Source organism: Myxine glutinosa, chromosome 6 (genome assembly GCF_964187855.1).
Source record: "Myxine glutinosa chromosome 6, kmMyxGlut1.1, whole genome shotgun sequence".
NCBI lineage: Eukaryota > Metazoa > Chordata > Myxini > Myxiniformes > Myxinidae > Myxine > Myxine glutinosa.
Window position 1 is genome coordinate 187143238 of NC_136266.1, and position 18695 is coordinate 187161932.

General features: G+C 33.2%; 2 protein-coding genes across 5 annotated transcripts in view; both read right to left on the reverse strand.

Moving 5' to 3' along the window:
• LOC137429055 (uncharacterized) overlaps positions 1-18695 on the reverse strand; it is a 346812-nt gene that overhangs the window by 41404 nt on the left and 286713 nt on the right. The window lies entirely within an intron of this gene.
• On the reverse strand, positions 1154-17815 carry LOC144892551 (uncharacterized). The gene is made up of 3 exons (XM_078779519.1): positions 17659-17815; positions 16543-17481; positions 1154-1180 (listed from the first exon to the last, which is right to left on the reverse strand). The coding sequence occupies exons 1-3, from the start codon at positions 17773-17775 to the stop codon at positions 1154-1156; spliced, it is 1083 nt and encodes a 360-aa protein (XP_078635645.1). The 5' UTR covers positions 17776-17815.

The window sequence follows — 18695 nt, forward strand, 5'->3', positions numbered from 1 at the left end:
TGTCTTGAATAGAATTTAGAGATCTGCTTGCCTGAGGACAAACTCTTTTCTCTGTACGTACGAATAAATAATACTTTTGTCTATCAAGTGTTATCCGTCATATTTTGATGAAGGTAGAGAGACTCCAACATGGTCATTGGGTTCTTGGTCACCTCCCTGACCAAAGTCCTTCTTGCCCGGTTGCTCAGTTTGGTCGGATGGCCAGCTCGAGGAAGAGTCTCTGTAGTTCCATATTCTTTCAATTTCCTAATGATGGAGCTCACTGTGATCTTGGGAACTTTCAACACTCAAAATTGTTTTGTACCCTTCCCCAGATCTATCCCTCCTCACAATTCTATCTCGGAGATCTACGGACAGTTCCTTGGACTTCATGGGAGAGTTTCTGTTCTGACATTCACTATCAAATGTGGGACCTTATATAGAAAGGTGTGTTTCTTTCTAGAAAGGTGTGTTTCTTTCTAAATCATGTCCAATCAATTGAATTTGCCACAGGTAGACTCCAGTCAAGTTGTAGAGACACCTCAAGGATGATCAAAGGAAATTTGGAGTGTCAGAGCAAAGGGGTTGAATACTTATTGACTCAAGACATTTCACCTTTTCATTTTTAATTATTTTATAAAGATTTCTAGAAAAAAAATTCCACTTTGACATTATGGGGTATAATGTGTAGATCAGTGACCAAAAAATCTCAATTCAATGCATTTTCAATTCAGGTTGCAAAAACAAATCGTGATCTGGATACTATACTTTTTAGGTTTCTTCACCATTGAGAGATGGGGACAAAACCAACATATAGCACGATATGTCAAAAAGTTCTGAACAGATTTGGACAAAACTTGGTTTGTGAGGTTGGGTGTGTGACAAGGACGAATCGATTCGATTTTGGTGAAGATCTGAATATGGATCCGGATATGAGATTTTTAAATTTCTTAAGTGATTCTTCACTATTGAGTGATGGGGCCAAAAACTATATATAGCACGATATTGCAAAAAGTTATGGACGTATTATAACAAAACTAGGTGGGTGATTTGGGTAGATGACAATAACAAGCCAATTTTTGGTTAAGGTCGGGATGCAGGTCCGGCCTATCAGTGGGATACAAAACATACACTGTTCAGCCTGGCGGAGGTATGCTCTCTATCGAGTGCAGTTCTAGTTTCCATGTGTATTTGAATCGAACTGTCATCCAAAAAAAGGGTAATATAGATAAAAAGTGAAATATAATACGTGAATTGAGGATGTTAGGAACTCATCGCAGTAGTGTAATAATGTTGCTTCTGGGACACCTCCGTTTAACATGGGAAATCCCTATCTAATGTCATTTACCCCCTTGTCTTTTTCAAAAATCATAAACACCTCTATTTCTCCCACCCTCATCTTTATGAACCTTTTGTCTGTAGTACCTATCCTTAATGTTGTTCATTAGACCACTCAAACACTACAAATATTTGTTTTCTCTTATAGACCTATCATCCTTCTTCTACATATCATCTGGCAGATTAATCTTTGACCCACTCAAACATTGACCCATTCACTTCCATATTAATTCTTTCCCTCCCTCATTGCCCCTAAAGACCTCTATTTCTCTCACCCTGTTCTTTACGAACCTTCTAACCTTTTGACATGTTATCCTTATTCATTAGACCACTTAAACACCTGTGATCCTTCTGACCTTATGAACCTTTTAACCTTTTACTCTTAATATCATCTGGTGAATATAACCCACTCAAACAACGACCCTACAAATATTTGTTTATGTGTGGGAAATAATTTAATTCTCCTACAACTCTCCTCACCGTCTAATACATTAACAAAAAATATGTTTGAGTTTGGTTCTTTATTAAGATATTTTAACTGAGCTAAGATAAAATGGTAAACCTCCCTCAATGTTCTTATTTGAGCGCCTCCAGTGCCACATACCATTTTTAAATTAAAGTATATATTTTCCTGACAACCATCAAAGTTTTCCGTCCACTCAAAAATATTTCCATCTTTTTTACCCAATTCACCGGTATTTAAATTAATTCTCTTATTTGTTTTGTGAACTTTTTTACCAGTTGCCTTTTCAATTATACCTATTTGATATTTTTCACATTCATTATGTTTTCCATTTATATACCAAGGTTGATTACACCTCCACTCTTTAGTCTGGTTGATACTTGGTTCTATCATTTATATAATAGTAAAAAAGGTGGCGGTAGCCCGTTAAAATCCCCAACCCCCCCCCCCCTTTTTAACTTATCACTTATATATATCTTATCACTTATATATATCTTATCACTTATGTATATCTTATCACTTATGTATATCTTATCACTTATATATATCTTATCACTTATATATATCTTATCACTTATATACTTATATAACCATAAGGGAGACTATCAATTCCATTTTCTAAAATAAACCTCTTATCATCAAAAGCCCCCAATGCTTTCTTATTTATCTCTTCTGAATATAATTGATGTTTATAACTTCTTATTCCATTAATCTTTCTAAACTCTTCTTTCTTTGTTGTTAAACAGTTATAATAATCCTTAAAGTTTATTGTTTCTTTAATAACATTTTTCTTTACACCTTTTAACTTCTTGTCAGTCTTTTCAACGTTATTCACAATGTATTTATAAGCATAAGCCTTTGACCTCAATCCCACAAATTCACTCATAACATTTCCTCCTAATTCATCCTTGAACTTTCCAATCACCTTTTTATTTTTAGAAGAGAACAACTCACTCTCTGGACTGTAATTACTCGTGTCATAGATATTAATGTCTCTTTTCATGTCTGAATAAACATCGTTGGTATTAATTTTCAAAATAAAACTATCTGTATCCATATAAAGTAGATTAACATCATTTTGATATTTCTTCCTCAAGTTATTATAAAAGTAATCATACATTAATGACTTTGATAAATCAAGAATTGTTGTTCCAATATAAATAGGTTTGTTCATTTCAATACTCTCTTTAATCAAATGGATCGCACAAAAGTTCTCAGTAAAGACCTCAGCTCGAGTAAAACTCGGTCTATTAATTAATTTTGATGCTTGTTCCCAAGATGTTGATAGTCTGATATTTTGTCTTTTCCTCACATTCTCCATAGTCTTACCAAAGACCGCATTATTCATCAATTTATAAAAGTCTTTCTCAAAATCTGTTTTTGACTCTGTTCTTCTTTGTGTATTAAAATCAATGTACCCCTTTAACCAATGACTTTGATTGAACTTTAGAACCCTATGGATCTTCTCTACTCTTAGACCTTTTGATAAATATTGTCGCAAATTTCTTTGGTGTAGAACATAATTTTTCTTGTTATATAATGTAGTAAGTAATTTTTCTGTTGATTCACCTATATCAAACGATCGTTGATAATCACTCAACCATTCTTTCTTTGGACTTTCTTTCTCACAAGCAAATGGGAGATCTTTGTGTAGGTTATGGAGTTCCTCTGGATATTTTAAATCAATTTCAAAATAATAACCAACTTTTTCTTCATCCAATTCTTTTTGTGTAGAGATACATACATCTTGTAAAACGTTTTTGTAGTCTTTTTCCTTTACCCATCTAAGTTTTCCATAAGGAAGAGCCTGAGACATTGCCCAGCCATACAGGTTGTTCGCGTCATAGTACATCAAGTAAGAACTCTCTTTCGTTGGATCATAATTTGGAAGATATTTGTTATTTGCTTTTGCGTATCTACTCGAGCAGACTTGTGAAATTCCACCTCTTTTTGCCTTTTCAATCATCAAAAGCATATCAACATCGGTTATCAAATCCAAATCTTGTTTTGTCATTTTCAACATCGCACTCCAGGCCAATCCAGGTGCTGTGTAGTAGTGAGCAGGATCCAATCCATATCCAGTGCGACAAACAGATCTAAAGGCTTCAAATACATCGGCCAATAAAAGCACATCAGTTTTGAGATACAAATCGTGATACTCGCCAAGATTCTTGATGTTATATTTTTCCCAAACATTTTGTGCGTGTACATAATCTTTATCAGATATATGACTATTATTTAATTTGTTATAGAAATTTTCTTTTGAAGGAAGTTGTGTTTCATTGAATCTCTCAAATGAGTCCATATAGTCATAGGGGTAAATTCCCTTTTGTGTTAGAAAATCTTTATCTAAAAAATACTCTGAAAGACATGGAAACTCTTTTAGATTTTGAACCAAGTTAACCAATGGACTTGCCATGAATTTAAATGTATCAAGAAATCTGATATGAGTAATAGGAGATGTGTGAATTGTTTTTGTGAATGAAATGTATTTCTGATCCGTGTTTGGAATTGCTGAGATACTTCCAGAAGTCTTTGAGAGTTCCTTGATAAATAGATGTGTATCATAATGAGCGTTGTTATGAAGAAAGACAGGAATGAAAGAGGGGAGTTGATAATTAATATTACAACTTTGATGAGCCGGACCTCTATATTTACCAGTGAGATGACAATGGTCTCTAACCTTTAGACCTTTACCAATTTTCTCCTCACAAATATGACAGACATTGTTTTTTATAAATTCCCTTTTTTCTTTACTTGTTAAGGACATTGGTTTATTGGTTTCTCTCATTATCTTGGTTAATCGAACACAGTCTTTTTCTAGTCGTTTCACAAACTCCTCTGGGGTATTTGAGCCTCTATACATCTCTAACTTGTTATATTTATCACCAACGGATGATTTGATATAATAACAAAAACCACAAGGAGTATGTTTTTGATATTTATTTGTGTATGATTCTTTTGGATCTTGAGAAGCAGTATCAATTTTTTCTAAAATACTTTCAAAATCAGCATATATAACAAATGGATGTTTGATCTTTTTATTTTCATCTTTGAATGTGATCTTTGAGCCTTCTTTAGGCATATTGATTACCGTTGATTTATGTTCGCCACAATAATTTGAATGTTTATCTAATCTTTCTTGTGAATTGAAGAAGTTAAGACAACGCAAACAAATATATATTTTATTTGTTCTCTTACAGACTTGTGGTTTTATTAATTTAGCAATATCTTTGATGTATGTATAATGTGAATTTTCGTCTGAATTAAAATATAGAAGATTAATATGAGTTTGTTTACAATTGTCAGAAAGCTTTAAAACCTGAATGTTGTTTGTTTCTGTTAGACCATAAACATTAACTGATAAATTATTCATCTTTTCAAATTTAGGAATATCATTTAAAGTCATCGGAAACTTTAGATCTTTCGTATTTAATGTATTCTCATATTTTTTATAATGAGATACTCTTTCATCATGAAAATGTGGAGGATGTAAGTGTGCTAAAATAGACCAGAGAAAACATTTATTGTCTTTATTTTTGATATTGATAACTGCTTTTCTATTTTTGATAACACTGGGTAAATCAATGTAAGAAGAAGCTTTTAGAGGATCTGATTTAAGAATATGAATGTCTATGTAAATAATTTTTCCTATATTGAATCCACTTCCTACGATTGAATTATCCACATCTTGCTCTTGTTTAATAAGTTCATCATAGACTCCTGATGTTTTAAAATCTTGATATGAAGATATAAAGTGTGGCTCAGTTCTCATGTATGGTGCATCTATAACTCCTTCATCCTTTGTCATTTCTAATTTTACTCCCATATAAAATTTAAGTGGTTTCATTTCCTTTAGTGTTTTTTCAATCAACGTTTGAACAGCAGGTTTAACTATTTCTACAGCATCAACTATAGACTCTGGTTCAGGAGGTTTGAAGTTAAAGACTCTTATTTTAATATGTCCTTTGAATGCTCCATCAGAGTTTTTAGTTGTGATAAAATTTGATAAATGTAGATTTGTTTTAAGATGTATTTTGAAGCCTTTCTTGAGGATATTTTTATTACATGTAGAACAGTGTTTTGTTTCAGGTGGAAGAGGGGAAAGTTTGTTTAAAATGTTGTATGTATGTTTTGCGGTGAGAATATGTTGTTTATAATATTTTACTTCCTTCTCGCAAGTATCACAATAAACCATATTTATAGCGTGAGAAAACGTGGTGTTTTATATATATCACTGTGCTTAAAATAAAACACTTTTGAGCTTTACAGCTCCGTTTTATATATATCACTGTGCTTAAACTAAAACACTTTTTCACTCAGAATCATCTAAGTCATAACTATCACATGAATACTCAGAATCATACTCAGAGTCATCAATAAAGCTACTCTCATAACTATCATTTGAGCACAAACTATTAGTATCATAACTATCATCTGTGTTCAATGAAATACTATCATCACCATCATCCAAGTTCAATGAAATACTATCATCACTATCGTCCGAGTTCAATGAAATAGTAAAATCTTCACTGCTGTATTGACTCATATTTAATTAGCAAGAAAAATATTCCCATCAATATCTATATACTTTCTTTCATTAACAGATTCAATCTCTACAATTTTTATATCAAAAGTTATCTTTAAATAATCTCTAACTATCATAGAACGAAATGACATTTCACCAGAAATATTAACATCATTCATTTTACTTAGATCTACACCCTTTGGATTATTAAAGAAAATACAAATGTCTCCTCTAGAATTATTAATGGTCTTATCATTCTTTTTCAAAGTATCGTGGTCAATCACTTTTTCAAGCTTTGAATAAATTGCCAGGAGTAGAGGAGAAACTTTTGTTAGATTTACTTTAATGGATGTCTTTCCAGGTATAGTTAGAGCTCTTCCTTTAAATGAAATAGAGGGGCTCATGTTATTTTCCATAACTGGTTTTACCCAAAAATTTCCATATTTATCTTTGTTCAATTTAACATCTTTGACATATTTTTCTATATCTTCCACCGAAGTAGAGATTGATTGAAATTTGTCTTTTGTGCTTTGAAACATTGTATTTATTAATGAATAAACTTGCGTTTAGTTTAAGTAAAAATTTACCACATAAATATGATAAGTTCTGAAGGATATTTAGAATTTCCAGACTCTCCATATGATAAATTAGAGAATTGTCCGGCTTGTGATAGAGTGGGGCTTAATGATGAGGATTCATATAAACAATGTTTATTCTGTGATTATATTCTAATTAATGATAATAAGAAATATAAAAAAACATATAACTCTTTTAAATTAGAACCAAAAATGAATTACTTTACAAGATTAATAAGAGAGATGAATGTTAAGCATTATGGTGATAATACACCATTTCTTACAAGGAAAGAGACTCTTTGTATTGAGGAAATGTATAAGGGTTTAATGATATTTATTATTCAAAATAATTTTAATGGAAATGTTAATACAAGATACTACATAAATAAAATAATGAATTATTTTGAAATTAAACCAGAACTCAGGATAAAATATAGAGTTTCTAAAATAGCTCAAAAAAAGTTGGATGACTTGTTTTCCAAATATATAAATGAATGATTTTTTACCCGTTTGGGAAAATAAGATAAAATTTAATAACCATAAAAACATTCCAAATTCATTGAGATGTCTAATAGTTGGTTCAAGCGGATGTGGGAAAACCTGTTTACTTTTAAAGATGCTCCTTGGTCCTAATTTTTTAGATTATGATAATTTAATAATTTTTACAAAGTCAAGTTTTCAACCCGAGTATCAACTACTCTCACAGGGTTTTAATGCAGGTCTTAAAAAGGAAGACATTATCGGTTTATTTAAACTTCAAAACAAACTGAATGATTATAATATTGAAGATATAATACAATTATTTTGTGATACACAGAAATCAAAATCGAAACCCATAACTTGTATTCTCAGTGATAATACGGATGATATACCTTCACCTCAAGATTTAGATAAATCAAAAAAGAACCTCGTCATCTTTGATGATTGTGTTAATGAGAGAAACCAAACAGTAATGGATAGCTACTATACAAGAGGGAGACATTCTTCTTGTAATTGTATATATCTTAGTCAATCATATTTTCAACTCCCTCGACGCTCAATAAGAAACAATGCCAATACTTTTATTTTATTTAAGTTAAATTCAATAGATGTAAATAATTTTTGGAGAGATAATTGCTCTACGTTATGTAGTAAAAAAGAATTTGAAAATTATATGAAACACACGATTGGAAAATATCAATATATTGTTGTGAAACAAGATGAGATACTAAATGATATTTTTCAATAAATAAATACAGAAAATGAATACTGAAGAAAGAGAAAGAAAGTTTAAGGAACATCAACAATTAGTTTCAAAAGTTGTTAAACAACAGGAAGAGATAAAGAAGAAACGGAGACAGAAACTAACTGGTGAAGAAGCCTTTGAAAGAAAACAAGAGAAATTCTTTAAACCACTTTTGAAAACTCAACACTCACCTACAGTACCCACGGTAGAATTTACTCCGAAAAAACTTCAAATGCTCAAAGATTTTAGTCAGATAACAAAACAAGAACTTGGTGAATTAGAATATGATGACGAGGGATTATTTCGGAAACTTGAGGAGGTAAATCAACCCCCTAATTATGTTGTGGAAGCTCTTCAAAACAATGAATATTCGGCGGGTTCAAAAACCAGAGCAGGTCTCATTCCAACAGAAGAACCAGCAGTGTTTCATCTTGTGGAAGAAAAGGTATTGATATTTAATGATGAATTGATGTTCTTGAGTTCTACTCAACCAAATGTTAAATTAACTCCAAGATTAATGTTTCTTCTAACAAACCCCGGATTCAGCGGTTCAAAATATTTTGAGGAACCACTTGATATGGAAAGAGAGGAAGATAGGGTATATATTGAGTTGCTAAATGCACTTGATTATGGAGTTTCTGTTGCTGGTAAAAGTAAGAAGAATGAGAAGGAGAAACATATTATTGATGCTTTAAGTAAGCTTGGTTCGGGTGTTAGTTTTCTTCCAAATGACCCATCACAATTAGTTAATAGGCTATTATTGTTGTTAGGTAGTAAGAAGGCTGGAAACAACAATTGTTTTAATGAATCCTCAGCCATTTTAGATCAGTTGATGAACATGAAAATAATTAATAAATGTCAATACAAAGATATTTTATTAGATATTAAATAAGATGAGAAGCACAATTCTTAGTTTTAATTTCACAACGAGCGATTACACAGCTTCATTCCCTTACCCACTACAACTTGACCCCCTTACCTCATATGAGGCATCTTTGTTGTCAATGGAAACTTACAATACCCTTTTTAATATCACAGAGAAAAACAACAAGTTTAGTTATAATCCAGGAAGTGGATATAAAACTATAACCGTTTCACCTGGAGCTTACGAGATTTCTCAAATATCTTCAGAAGTCTCTCGCCTTATGAAAGAAAAAGGTGATGAACCAAAAAATATTGTAATAGATATTCAAAAACACACTTCAAAATCAACTATTAAACTTAAAAATAATTATAAAGTTGATTTCACGATTGAAAATTCGTTTAGAGAGCTATTGGGTTTCTCTTCAAAAAAGATTGAAAATAACGGGACGTTTTACAGTGATAATGTTATCCAAATATCCTCCGGTATAAATTCAGTATTAATTCATTGTGATTTGATTGATGGTGCTTATAACGATGGAATAAGAACAAATACAATATTTTCATTCAGTGCATACTCAACCCCGATTGGTTATAAATTTAATATGGAACCAAAAAATCTTGTCTATTTACCTGTGTCAGGAAAAACCATATACAGAGTAAATTTTAGGATAACCGACCAAGATAATCGTATGATATCCTTTAATGATGAAATTATATCCATCAGAATTCACCTACGTGAAGTTTTTCAATAAATAAATAATGGTTATTGTGAGAAAACACGAGTTGGGAAAATATAAAATAATTACAGGGGAGGGCATGTTCCTTTCACCAGACTATACAAGGTATGTGGGTAGAGGATACTATAAACCTAAGAGACAACGAGGTGTAGGTCATCAATTTCGAAATAAAGGAGATGGGATAATTGATACTCTAATGGGTATTGGTTCAACCATCCTTAAACATAAAGACCTAATTGGTTCAACTGCTTCTGCCGTGGGCTCCGTTGCGGGTGCTATAAAGAGTATAAAAGATGCTCAAAAGGAGTCTCATAAATTACAAGCAATCAAAGAAATAAAAAAAGGTAAAACTCAACTATCTTCACAAGAACGACAAAAAATCATTAAAATACTTGGGTCAGGGTTTCAACAATTTTAATGCTATATAAATACAAGTATGGAAGCGATTGATAGTATCTATGATTTGGATGATACGATTATCATTTCAAACTCCACTAAAAAGGAAGACTATTTTAAGGTAAATGCTATAACAGGAACAGACTGGAATTCAAACGGAACAAAAAGTTTTGAAATAAATAATCAACAAACTTACTTGAATATAGCTGATAGTTTCTTGCTGTGTAAATTTAAATTCACTAAGGCTGCGAATAATACTAATGCTACACTCGTAAATGATTTCTTCTGGAAAATGTTTGACAGTGTCCGCCTGTATATTGGAACACAAGAGGTTGAAGCGGTTGATTATGTCTCTGCTACATCTGAAATGATGAAATTTACACTATATTCGTTTAGTGATAGAATGGGTAAGGGAGCTGTTGAGGGTTTTATTCCTGATATGTCAACGGGTACAAACGCAGACCCTGGTTATAGTCAAAGGAAGTCAATGTATAATGATGACGCAAAAGCTGAGAATAGTTTTACCGTAGCAGTACCTCTGAAAGGTATATTTGGATTTTGTGATTATGATAAAGTTTTGTATGGGCTTAAAATTAGATTTCAACTACAAAGGAATGATAATGTAAATAGATTGCTTTTTGGGGATGAAAATGCTTTTGGAGAAAATAATAAATTTGTTATTAATGATTTGTGTTGGTATATCAGTGAATATACTCCTAATCTTAAAACGGAAGAGATGTTAAATAGAAGACTTAACTCAAAGAAACCGCTAAATGTATCATACCTTAAAAGAAGATGTCAACACGTTAAACTGGAACACACTACCTACACTTGGAATTTAGGTGTTCTTCAAGGAAAGCCACGATACCTCTGGCTCATTTTTAAAAAACCAGATGGAGAGGACGGTACTAATAAGAATAATGCCCTGAGTGATAATGCAAAGGTGAAACAACTTCGGGTTTCTCTTGATGGCACATTTTATCCGCGAGATAGATTGGAAATTGATTGGGAAAAAAATGATTATGCGGAAGCCTACAAGTCCTACCAAAAGGTGTGTGAAAGTAATGGTAATAATGATCCTATTTTGGATATGGTTGCGTTTCAAAAACTTTATACAATCTACGCAATTGACCTGAGTTCTCAAAAGGAAACTATAAAGTCTAATCGAGTGGATACTTCTCTATACATTGAAAGAGGGGAGAGTGAAGAGGTTAATGCATATTGTTTGCTTTTGGAGGAAACAGAATTACAGATTAATACAGATAATGGTGTTATGATTAATATCACATAGGTTTTTTCTCATAAATAAATGGTTGGGGTATATGTTAATCAAATCAATCTTAATAAATTAACATCTTGTATTCAAAATCAAAAGCCTTGTATTATTAATGTTAATACAATTCAAAGAAAAGGAGCTGTAAGAATTGATGTTTTACTCACACACACACAAGTAAAAACACTAAATGATGTTGGATCACTTAAAATTAAAATGACGAAACCTATGTTAAAGAAATATTCAATAGACGAGTCAAGAGGAGGATTTCTCCCGTTTCTAATTCCTTTATTTGCTGGTTTAAGTGCGGCGGGAGCATTGACTGGTGGTATTTCAGCAGCGGTAAAAACTGCTAACGAAAGGAAGGCACAACTAAAAGCTCAAAAAGAATTGGAAAGACATAACAAGGAGTTGGAGAAACAAATTAGTGGAAGTGGTGTAATTGTAGATTTTGCTCAAAAACTTGAAAGTCTACCTGATAAAGCTAGATTGTTGGTTGGAGATATGCTTTCCTCTATCGCTCAAGCGGGTGTTAAACTAACTAAACGGGGTAATGGATTGTATCTTTCTCATAAATAAATGGATAAATGGTTTAAACAATTTGGAAAGAATACAACGTCAAATATAGAACTAGCTAAGTATTGTAAAACACTAAAAATTGATAATGTGGTTATTTGTATGAGAGATGAATTAACACATATAAATAAGAATACAAAGAATATTATTATGAATTTAGACACACAGAATGGTTCTCATTGGGTTTGTATTCATAATAGTCAGGATAAATATTATTTTGATAGTTATGGTATGCCACCACCTGTTGAAGTAATACAATTCTTACAGAATGGTGTTTATCAAACATTCCAAGTTCAAGAAATTAATTCTAAATGTTGTGGCCAATTATGTTTATATGTATTATTTCAACTCAACAATAATGAAAATTTTTATGATATCATTTTTTATCTAATATAAATGACCTATGTTGGAAAAGATGGTTCTATCTTTGGAAAATCCTCTCAGGATATTGATTTATCAAATTATTATACAAAGGCACAGGCTGAACGACAAAAATATAGTGTAAGTAAAAATATTAATATGAAGAATACTTATAAATTAATCAATTATCCAAACCCTACAGATGCGAATGACTTGATTAGATTCAGTGATTTATCACAATATATATCTTTAAAGAAAACAGCACGTTTTGTGAAACAAGTAAAATTTACAACCACAACACCTGGTTATACTGACCATACACCTTTCCTCATTGAATTTAACTACCTGCTTACAATTAAATTTTATAAAGAAGGACATTTAGTTAATATGCGAATTAATAAATGGGGGTATGATATGCCTGATTTAGGGTATAATTGGTCTTTTTCAATAAACATAGAAGACCTACATGATTTAAATCAGTCTCGTAAAGAAGAATATTATCCACTTGGTGAAGATAAGGATTTATGTGGAAGTACAATTAGTAAACAACAAATACGTGATTTTAAGAAAATAAAAATATATGATAGTATAGCGATGGTTCGCATGACAAAGAAGGAAGGTAATGAGATAAGGATAGAAAGCCGAGGAATACAAACCGATTTGGTAGTGGGAAGATGGGGTGGTATTACCTGTCATAATATTAATCTCACATATATTTCTGATACATAAATGGCAGGAAGAAGACTACAAGAGAATTATAATTTTTGTATTCAAGGATACCTACAAGAAAAGGGTGCTCGGTATTACATACCTTATGATTTGGAGCATATACATGGGAATTTTGTCATAAAAAACTGGCCTTATACTGATATTGTTAAACCCACAAATAGAGACTTGTTTAAAATATTAAATAAAAATGAACTTCTCAAAGTTATGAAATATAAAACTCTTTTAGAAATCGTCAACAAATCTTATTGGTATCCTATTATGAGAAAAATAATTATAGATACAAGAATATCTCAAAATCCAGATGAGTATATGTATAATATTCTTTGGGGTTCAAACTCAAGGGTAGCAAGGGATGAGGAAGGAGTTGAAGAAGAGAAGGAGGAAAGAGAGAAAAAGGAGAAGGAGGAAAGGGAGAGGGAGGAGAAGGAGGAGAGGGAGAAAAAGGAGGAGAAGGAGGAGAGGGAGAAAAAGGAGAAGGAGGAAAGGGAGAAAAGGGAGAAGGAGGAAAGGGAGAAAAGGGAGAAAAAGGAGAAGGAGGAGAGGGAGAAAATGGAGGAGGAGGAGAGGGAGCAAAGAGAGAGGGAGGAAAAATATAAAAAGATGGAAATCACTGAGATTCATAAAAGATTGAGTGTATTAAAGCAAATAAATCAATCTCAACGCACCGAAGAGGAAATTAAAGAATTAACAACTCTTATGAAGATAATGGTTTCAAAAATAAGAACGTCAATGTCTTCAATTTCAGGGAGGAGATTTAAACGAGAAAGTGGTGAAGAAGAAGAAGAAGAAGAAGGAAAAGATTATGTGATTGATGATGTTGGTGTCATTGACTTTAGTTAGTTTTTATTTGTAAATAAATGGAGGAGAGAGTGAAGGCATTCCTTAGGATTCTTTATGTTTTAAAAATAAAGATTGAAATGTATATGTTGAAAACCAAAAAGGTTTTGATACTCTGTCGGAATTTTTCTGATAAATAAATATGAGTTATTGTCTCAAATGTAAAAAGAAAACTAAATCTAAAAATATCTCTTATGTTAAAGCTAAAAATAATAGAGTTTATCAAAAAGGAATATGTCAAGTATGTGGCTCTAAAAAGTGCCAATTCATCTCTCCTAAAAGAGGAGGAGACATACAAAAGTTTCTGTCAGGAAGTAAATTTACAACAACTGGAATTCCAGGGGAATTACACCTTCCAGGGTATTCTTTCTGTGGTCCAGGAACAAACTTGGATAAAAGATTAGATGAGGCTGACAATCCTAAACCTTGGTCTAAACCTACAAATAGGGTTGACGAAGTGTGTATGAAGCATGATATTGCTTATGGGAAAACCACTACGTTGACTGAAAAACATAAAGCCGACAGCGAAATGTTGTATAATTTGTCTTTGATACAAAATCCAACGTTGAGAGAGAAAGTTGATAGGTTTATTGTGAGAAATTTGATAAATGCTAAATTGAAACTTGGTCTTGGTTATTCCTCAAAAAACTATTAGGCTCTAATGATGCCATCAAGACTGAGGAGCTTTTGGCTGAAGAATTACACAAACCTATAATCACAAAGTTTAAAAGAAGGAAGGTTTATTCTAAATACACTGACCACATATGGTCCGCTGATTTAATTGAATTGAATAATGACAGGGGATACAGGTATGCTTTAACCGTTATTGATTTGAGGAGTAGATTTGCCTGGGTTGTCCCTTTAAAAAATAAAAGGGGTGATACTTTAATGTTAGCCTTTAAGCTAATATTTGATCGGGATAAAAGGAAACCAAAGAAGTTATGGACTGATGAGGGAACAGAGTTCTATAACAAAATATTCATGAAATTTCTTAAGGGGAAGGGTATTAAATTATACAGCACCTTTAATGAAGGAAAGGCAGTTGTTATTGAGCGTTTTAATCGTACTTTAAAAGAGAAATTATATAAAAAATTCACACAACTCGGTTCTCAAAAATGGGTGTATTTAATTCAGGATATTGTAGATAATTACAATAATACAGTTCATTCATCAACACAATCAAAACCATCAGAAACATTTACAAAATTAGAATATGAAAAGGAGATTAATTTGAGAAAGCCCAAGTTTAAAGTTGGTGATATTGTAAGAATATACAAATGGAAAAGTCATTTTGAGAAAGGTTATACACAAAAATGGACTCGTGAATTATTTAAAATCATTGATGTAATGGATACAGTCCCTTGGACCTACAAATTATATGATTTAAATGGAGAAGAAATCTTGGGTTCATTTTACTCACAAGAATTACAAAAAACACAAGTAAGCAGATAATACCCTTGAAAATAATAAATAAATAAATAAAATGTAATGGGGATACGTTTTTAAATCTGTGAACCCCAAACACAGAATCCCACAACTTTTTAGTTGGGGCTTAACTTTTGTGTGTGTATAATGGCGATACGTTTTTAAATCTGTGAACCCCAAACACAGAATCCCACAACTTTTTAGTTGGGGCTTAACTTTTGTGTGTGTATAATGGGGATACGTTTTTAAATCTGTGAACCCCAAACACAGAATCCCACAACTTTTTAGTTGGGGCTTAACTTTTGTGTGTGTATAATGGGGATACGTTTTTAAATCTGTGAACCCCAAACACAGAATCCCACAACTTTTTAGTTGGGGCTTAACTTTTGTGTGTGTATAATGGGGATACGTTTTTAAATCTGTGAACCCCAAACACAGAATCCCACAACTTTTTAGTTGGGGCTTAACTTTTGTGTGTGTATAATGGGGATACGTTTTTAAATCTGTGAACCCCAAACACAGAATCCCACAACTTTTTAGTTGGGGCTTAACTTTTGTGTGTGTGTGTATGTGCGAGTGAGTCATAATAATATACAAACCCTAACCCAACCCAAGCCCTAACCCAACCCCATCCCTAACCCAAACCCATCCCTAATCCAACCCATCCCTAACCCAACCCCATCCCTAACCCAACCCCATCCCTAACCCAACCCCATCCCTAACCCAACCCCATCCCTAACCCAACCCCATCCCTAACCCAACCCCAACCCTAACCCAACCCCATCCCTAACCCAACCCCATCCCTAACCCAACCCATCCCTAACCCTCACATTCAAAATCCCAACCCTAACCCAATCCCATCCCTAACCCAACCCCAACCCTAACCCTCACATTCAAAATCCCAACCCTAACCCAACCCATCCCTAACCCAACCCCATCCCTAACCCAACCCCATCCCTAACCCAACCCCAACCCTAACCCTCACATTCAAAATCCCAACCCTAACCCAACCCCATCCCTAACCCTCACATTCAAAATCCCACCCAAACCCTAACATAATCTTTCTTTTCTTCTTTTTTAAATACGTATTTCTTTTTTTTTTTTTCCTCTTCTTCCAATTCTGTCTTTCAAGGCTTTTAAGTTTGAAGAAGTAGAAATGGGAAGAAAGAATTTTCCAGCATTTTCTTCCTCGAACTTTCTTGATATTGCTTAAATCAAGCGTCATTAAATAAAGAACATTGTTCATTGCTTTAGAATCCAAAGAGTCTCCAAGAGGAACCCCACAGGTAGAGTCTCCAAAATAAAACCAACTTTCCAAGTTCCCAAGGTATAACCACATTCCTGTTGAGCCTCCAAGATAGGTATCACATTCCGAGTCATCAAAACAAAACCCCCATTCCGAGTCTCCAAAAATATAACCATCTTTCCAAGTCCCCAAGGTAAAACCACAATTTTCAGAAATATTGGGGGTTTCCGTGATAAGTCTCACATAGTATAACTGCGGACCATCAGGGAAAACTTCCCTTTCCCAATTTTTTAGGGTTTCTATGATGTGTCTCACATAGTATAACTGCGGACCATCAGGGAGAATTCCCATTTCACAATTTTTTAGGGTTTCTATGATGTGTCTCACATAGTATAACTGCGGACCATCAGGGAGAACTCTCATTGCCCAATTTTTTAGGGTTTCTATGATGTGTCTCACATAGTATAACTGCGGACCATCAGGGAGAACTCTCCTTGCCCAATTTTTTAGGGTTTCTATGATGTGTCTCACATAGTATAACTGCGGACCATCAGGGAGAACTCTCCTTGCCCAATTTTTTAGGGTTTCTATGATGTGTCTCACATAGTATAACTGCGGACCATCAGGGAGAACTCTCCTTTCCCAATTTTCAGAAATTTGTGGGTCTCCAATGTATGACTTGTATTCTGGCTCATCAAGGTAGAACTTGTTCAGTGGGTTTTGTTTTGATAACTCACAACAAGTATCATCATGGTAAAACTCTTTTTCAGGATTTTGTGGATCTCCAAGGTATAACTCTTTGGCTGGGTCATCAAGGTAGAACTCGTTCTGGGGGTCTTGGTTGTTCAAAATGTCTTCAAACAAAAAAATAACTTCATCCCAAGTTGTGTTAAAAGCAGAATTTTCATTTCGTATCTCAGATACAATTTCCTGTGAAAGAAAATAACAATGTATTAATTTAATACAATATTTTTTATTTGTATAAATCAAGCTCTATGAATATTAAAATAAACTTTGTTAACTCTTACACGAGTCTCATCTTAAAAAAAAAAAAAAAAAAAAAAAAAAAAAAATTAAATAAATAAATAAATAAATAAACAAACTTACCTCCATTGATAAGAGGTTCGAGTCCAGTTCATCAATCTGAAGGTTGAGTTCTACACAGGTAGTAGGACTCCATGGAATAGCAAAGTTATCCCATTCCATTTCGGCATAGTAGTCCATTCTCAAGTGAAGCAGAAAGCGTGTTTGAAAAAGCCTGTGTGGTCGGTGCCTTTTATAAGGACTGGGTGTGCCTTCCTGTGGAAATTCCCTGGGCGTGTCTTAACTGGAAATGATGTGATGGAAATTCCCTGAAAATGATGTAATGTATTACCTGGAAATGATACAATGCTGAAGAGTTTATAAAGTGGGTGGGACTTAGCAAAAGTGGGAGGAGCTTAGCAAAAGTGGGCGGGGCTTAGTAAAAAGTGGGCGTGGCTTAACAAAAAGTGGGCGGGTTTAGTAAAAAATGGGCGTGGTTTACCAAAAAGTGGGCGGAGCTTACCAAAAAATGGTATGTGGCACTGGAGGCGCTCAAATAAGAACATTGAGGGAGGTTTACCATTTTATCTTAGCTCAGTTAAAATATCTTAATAAAGAACCAAACTCAAACATATTTTTTGTTAATATATTAGATGGTGAAGAGAGTGGCAAGAGAATTAAATTATTTCCCACGCATAAACAAATATTTGTCGGGTCGATGTTTGAGTGGGTTATATTCACCAGATGATATTAAGAGTAAAAGGTTAAAAGGTCCATAAGGTCAGAAGGATCACAGGTGTTTAAGTGGTCTAATGAATAAGGATAGCATGTCAAAAGGTTAGAAGGTTCGTAAAGAACAGGGTGAGAGAAATAGAGGTCTTTAGGGGCAATGAGGGAGGGAAAGAATTAATATGGAAGTGAATGGGTCAAAGATTAATCTGCCAGATGATATGTAGAAGAAGGATGATAGGTCTATAAGAGAAAACAAATATTTGTAGTGTTTGAGTGGTCTAATGAACAACATTAAGGATAGGTACTACAGACAAAAGGTTCATAAAGATGAGGGTGGGAGAAATAGAGGTGTTTATGATTTTTGAAAAAGACAAGGGGGTAAATGACAT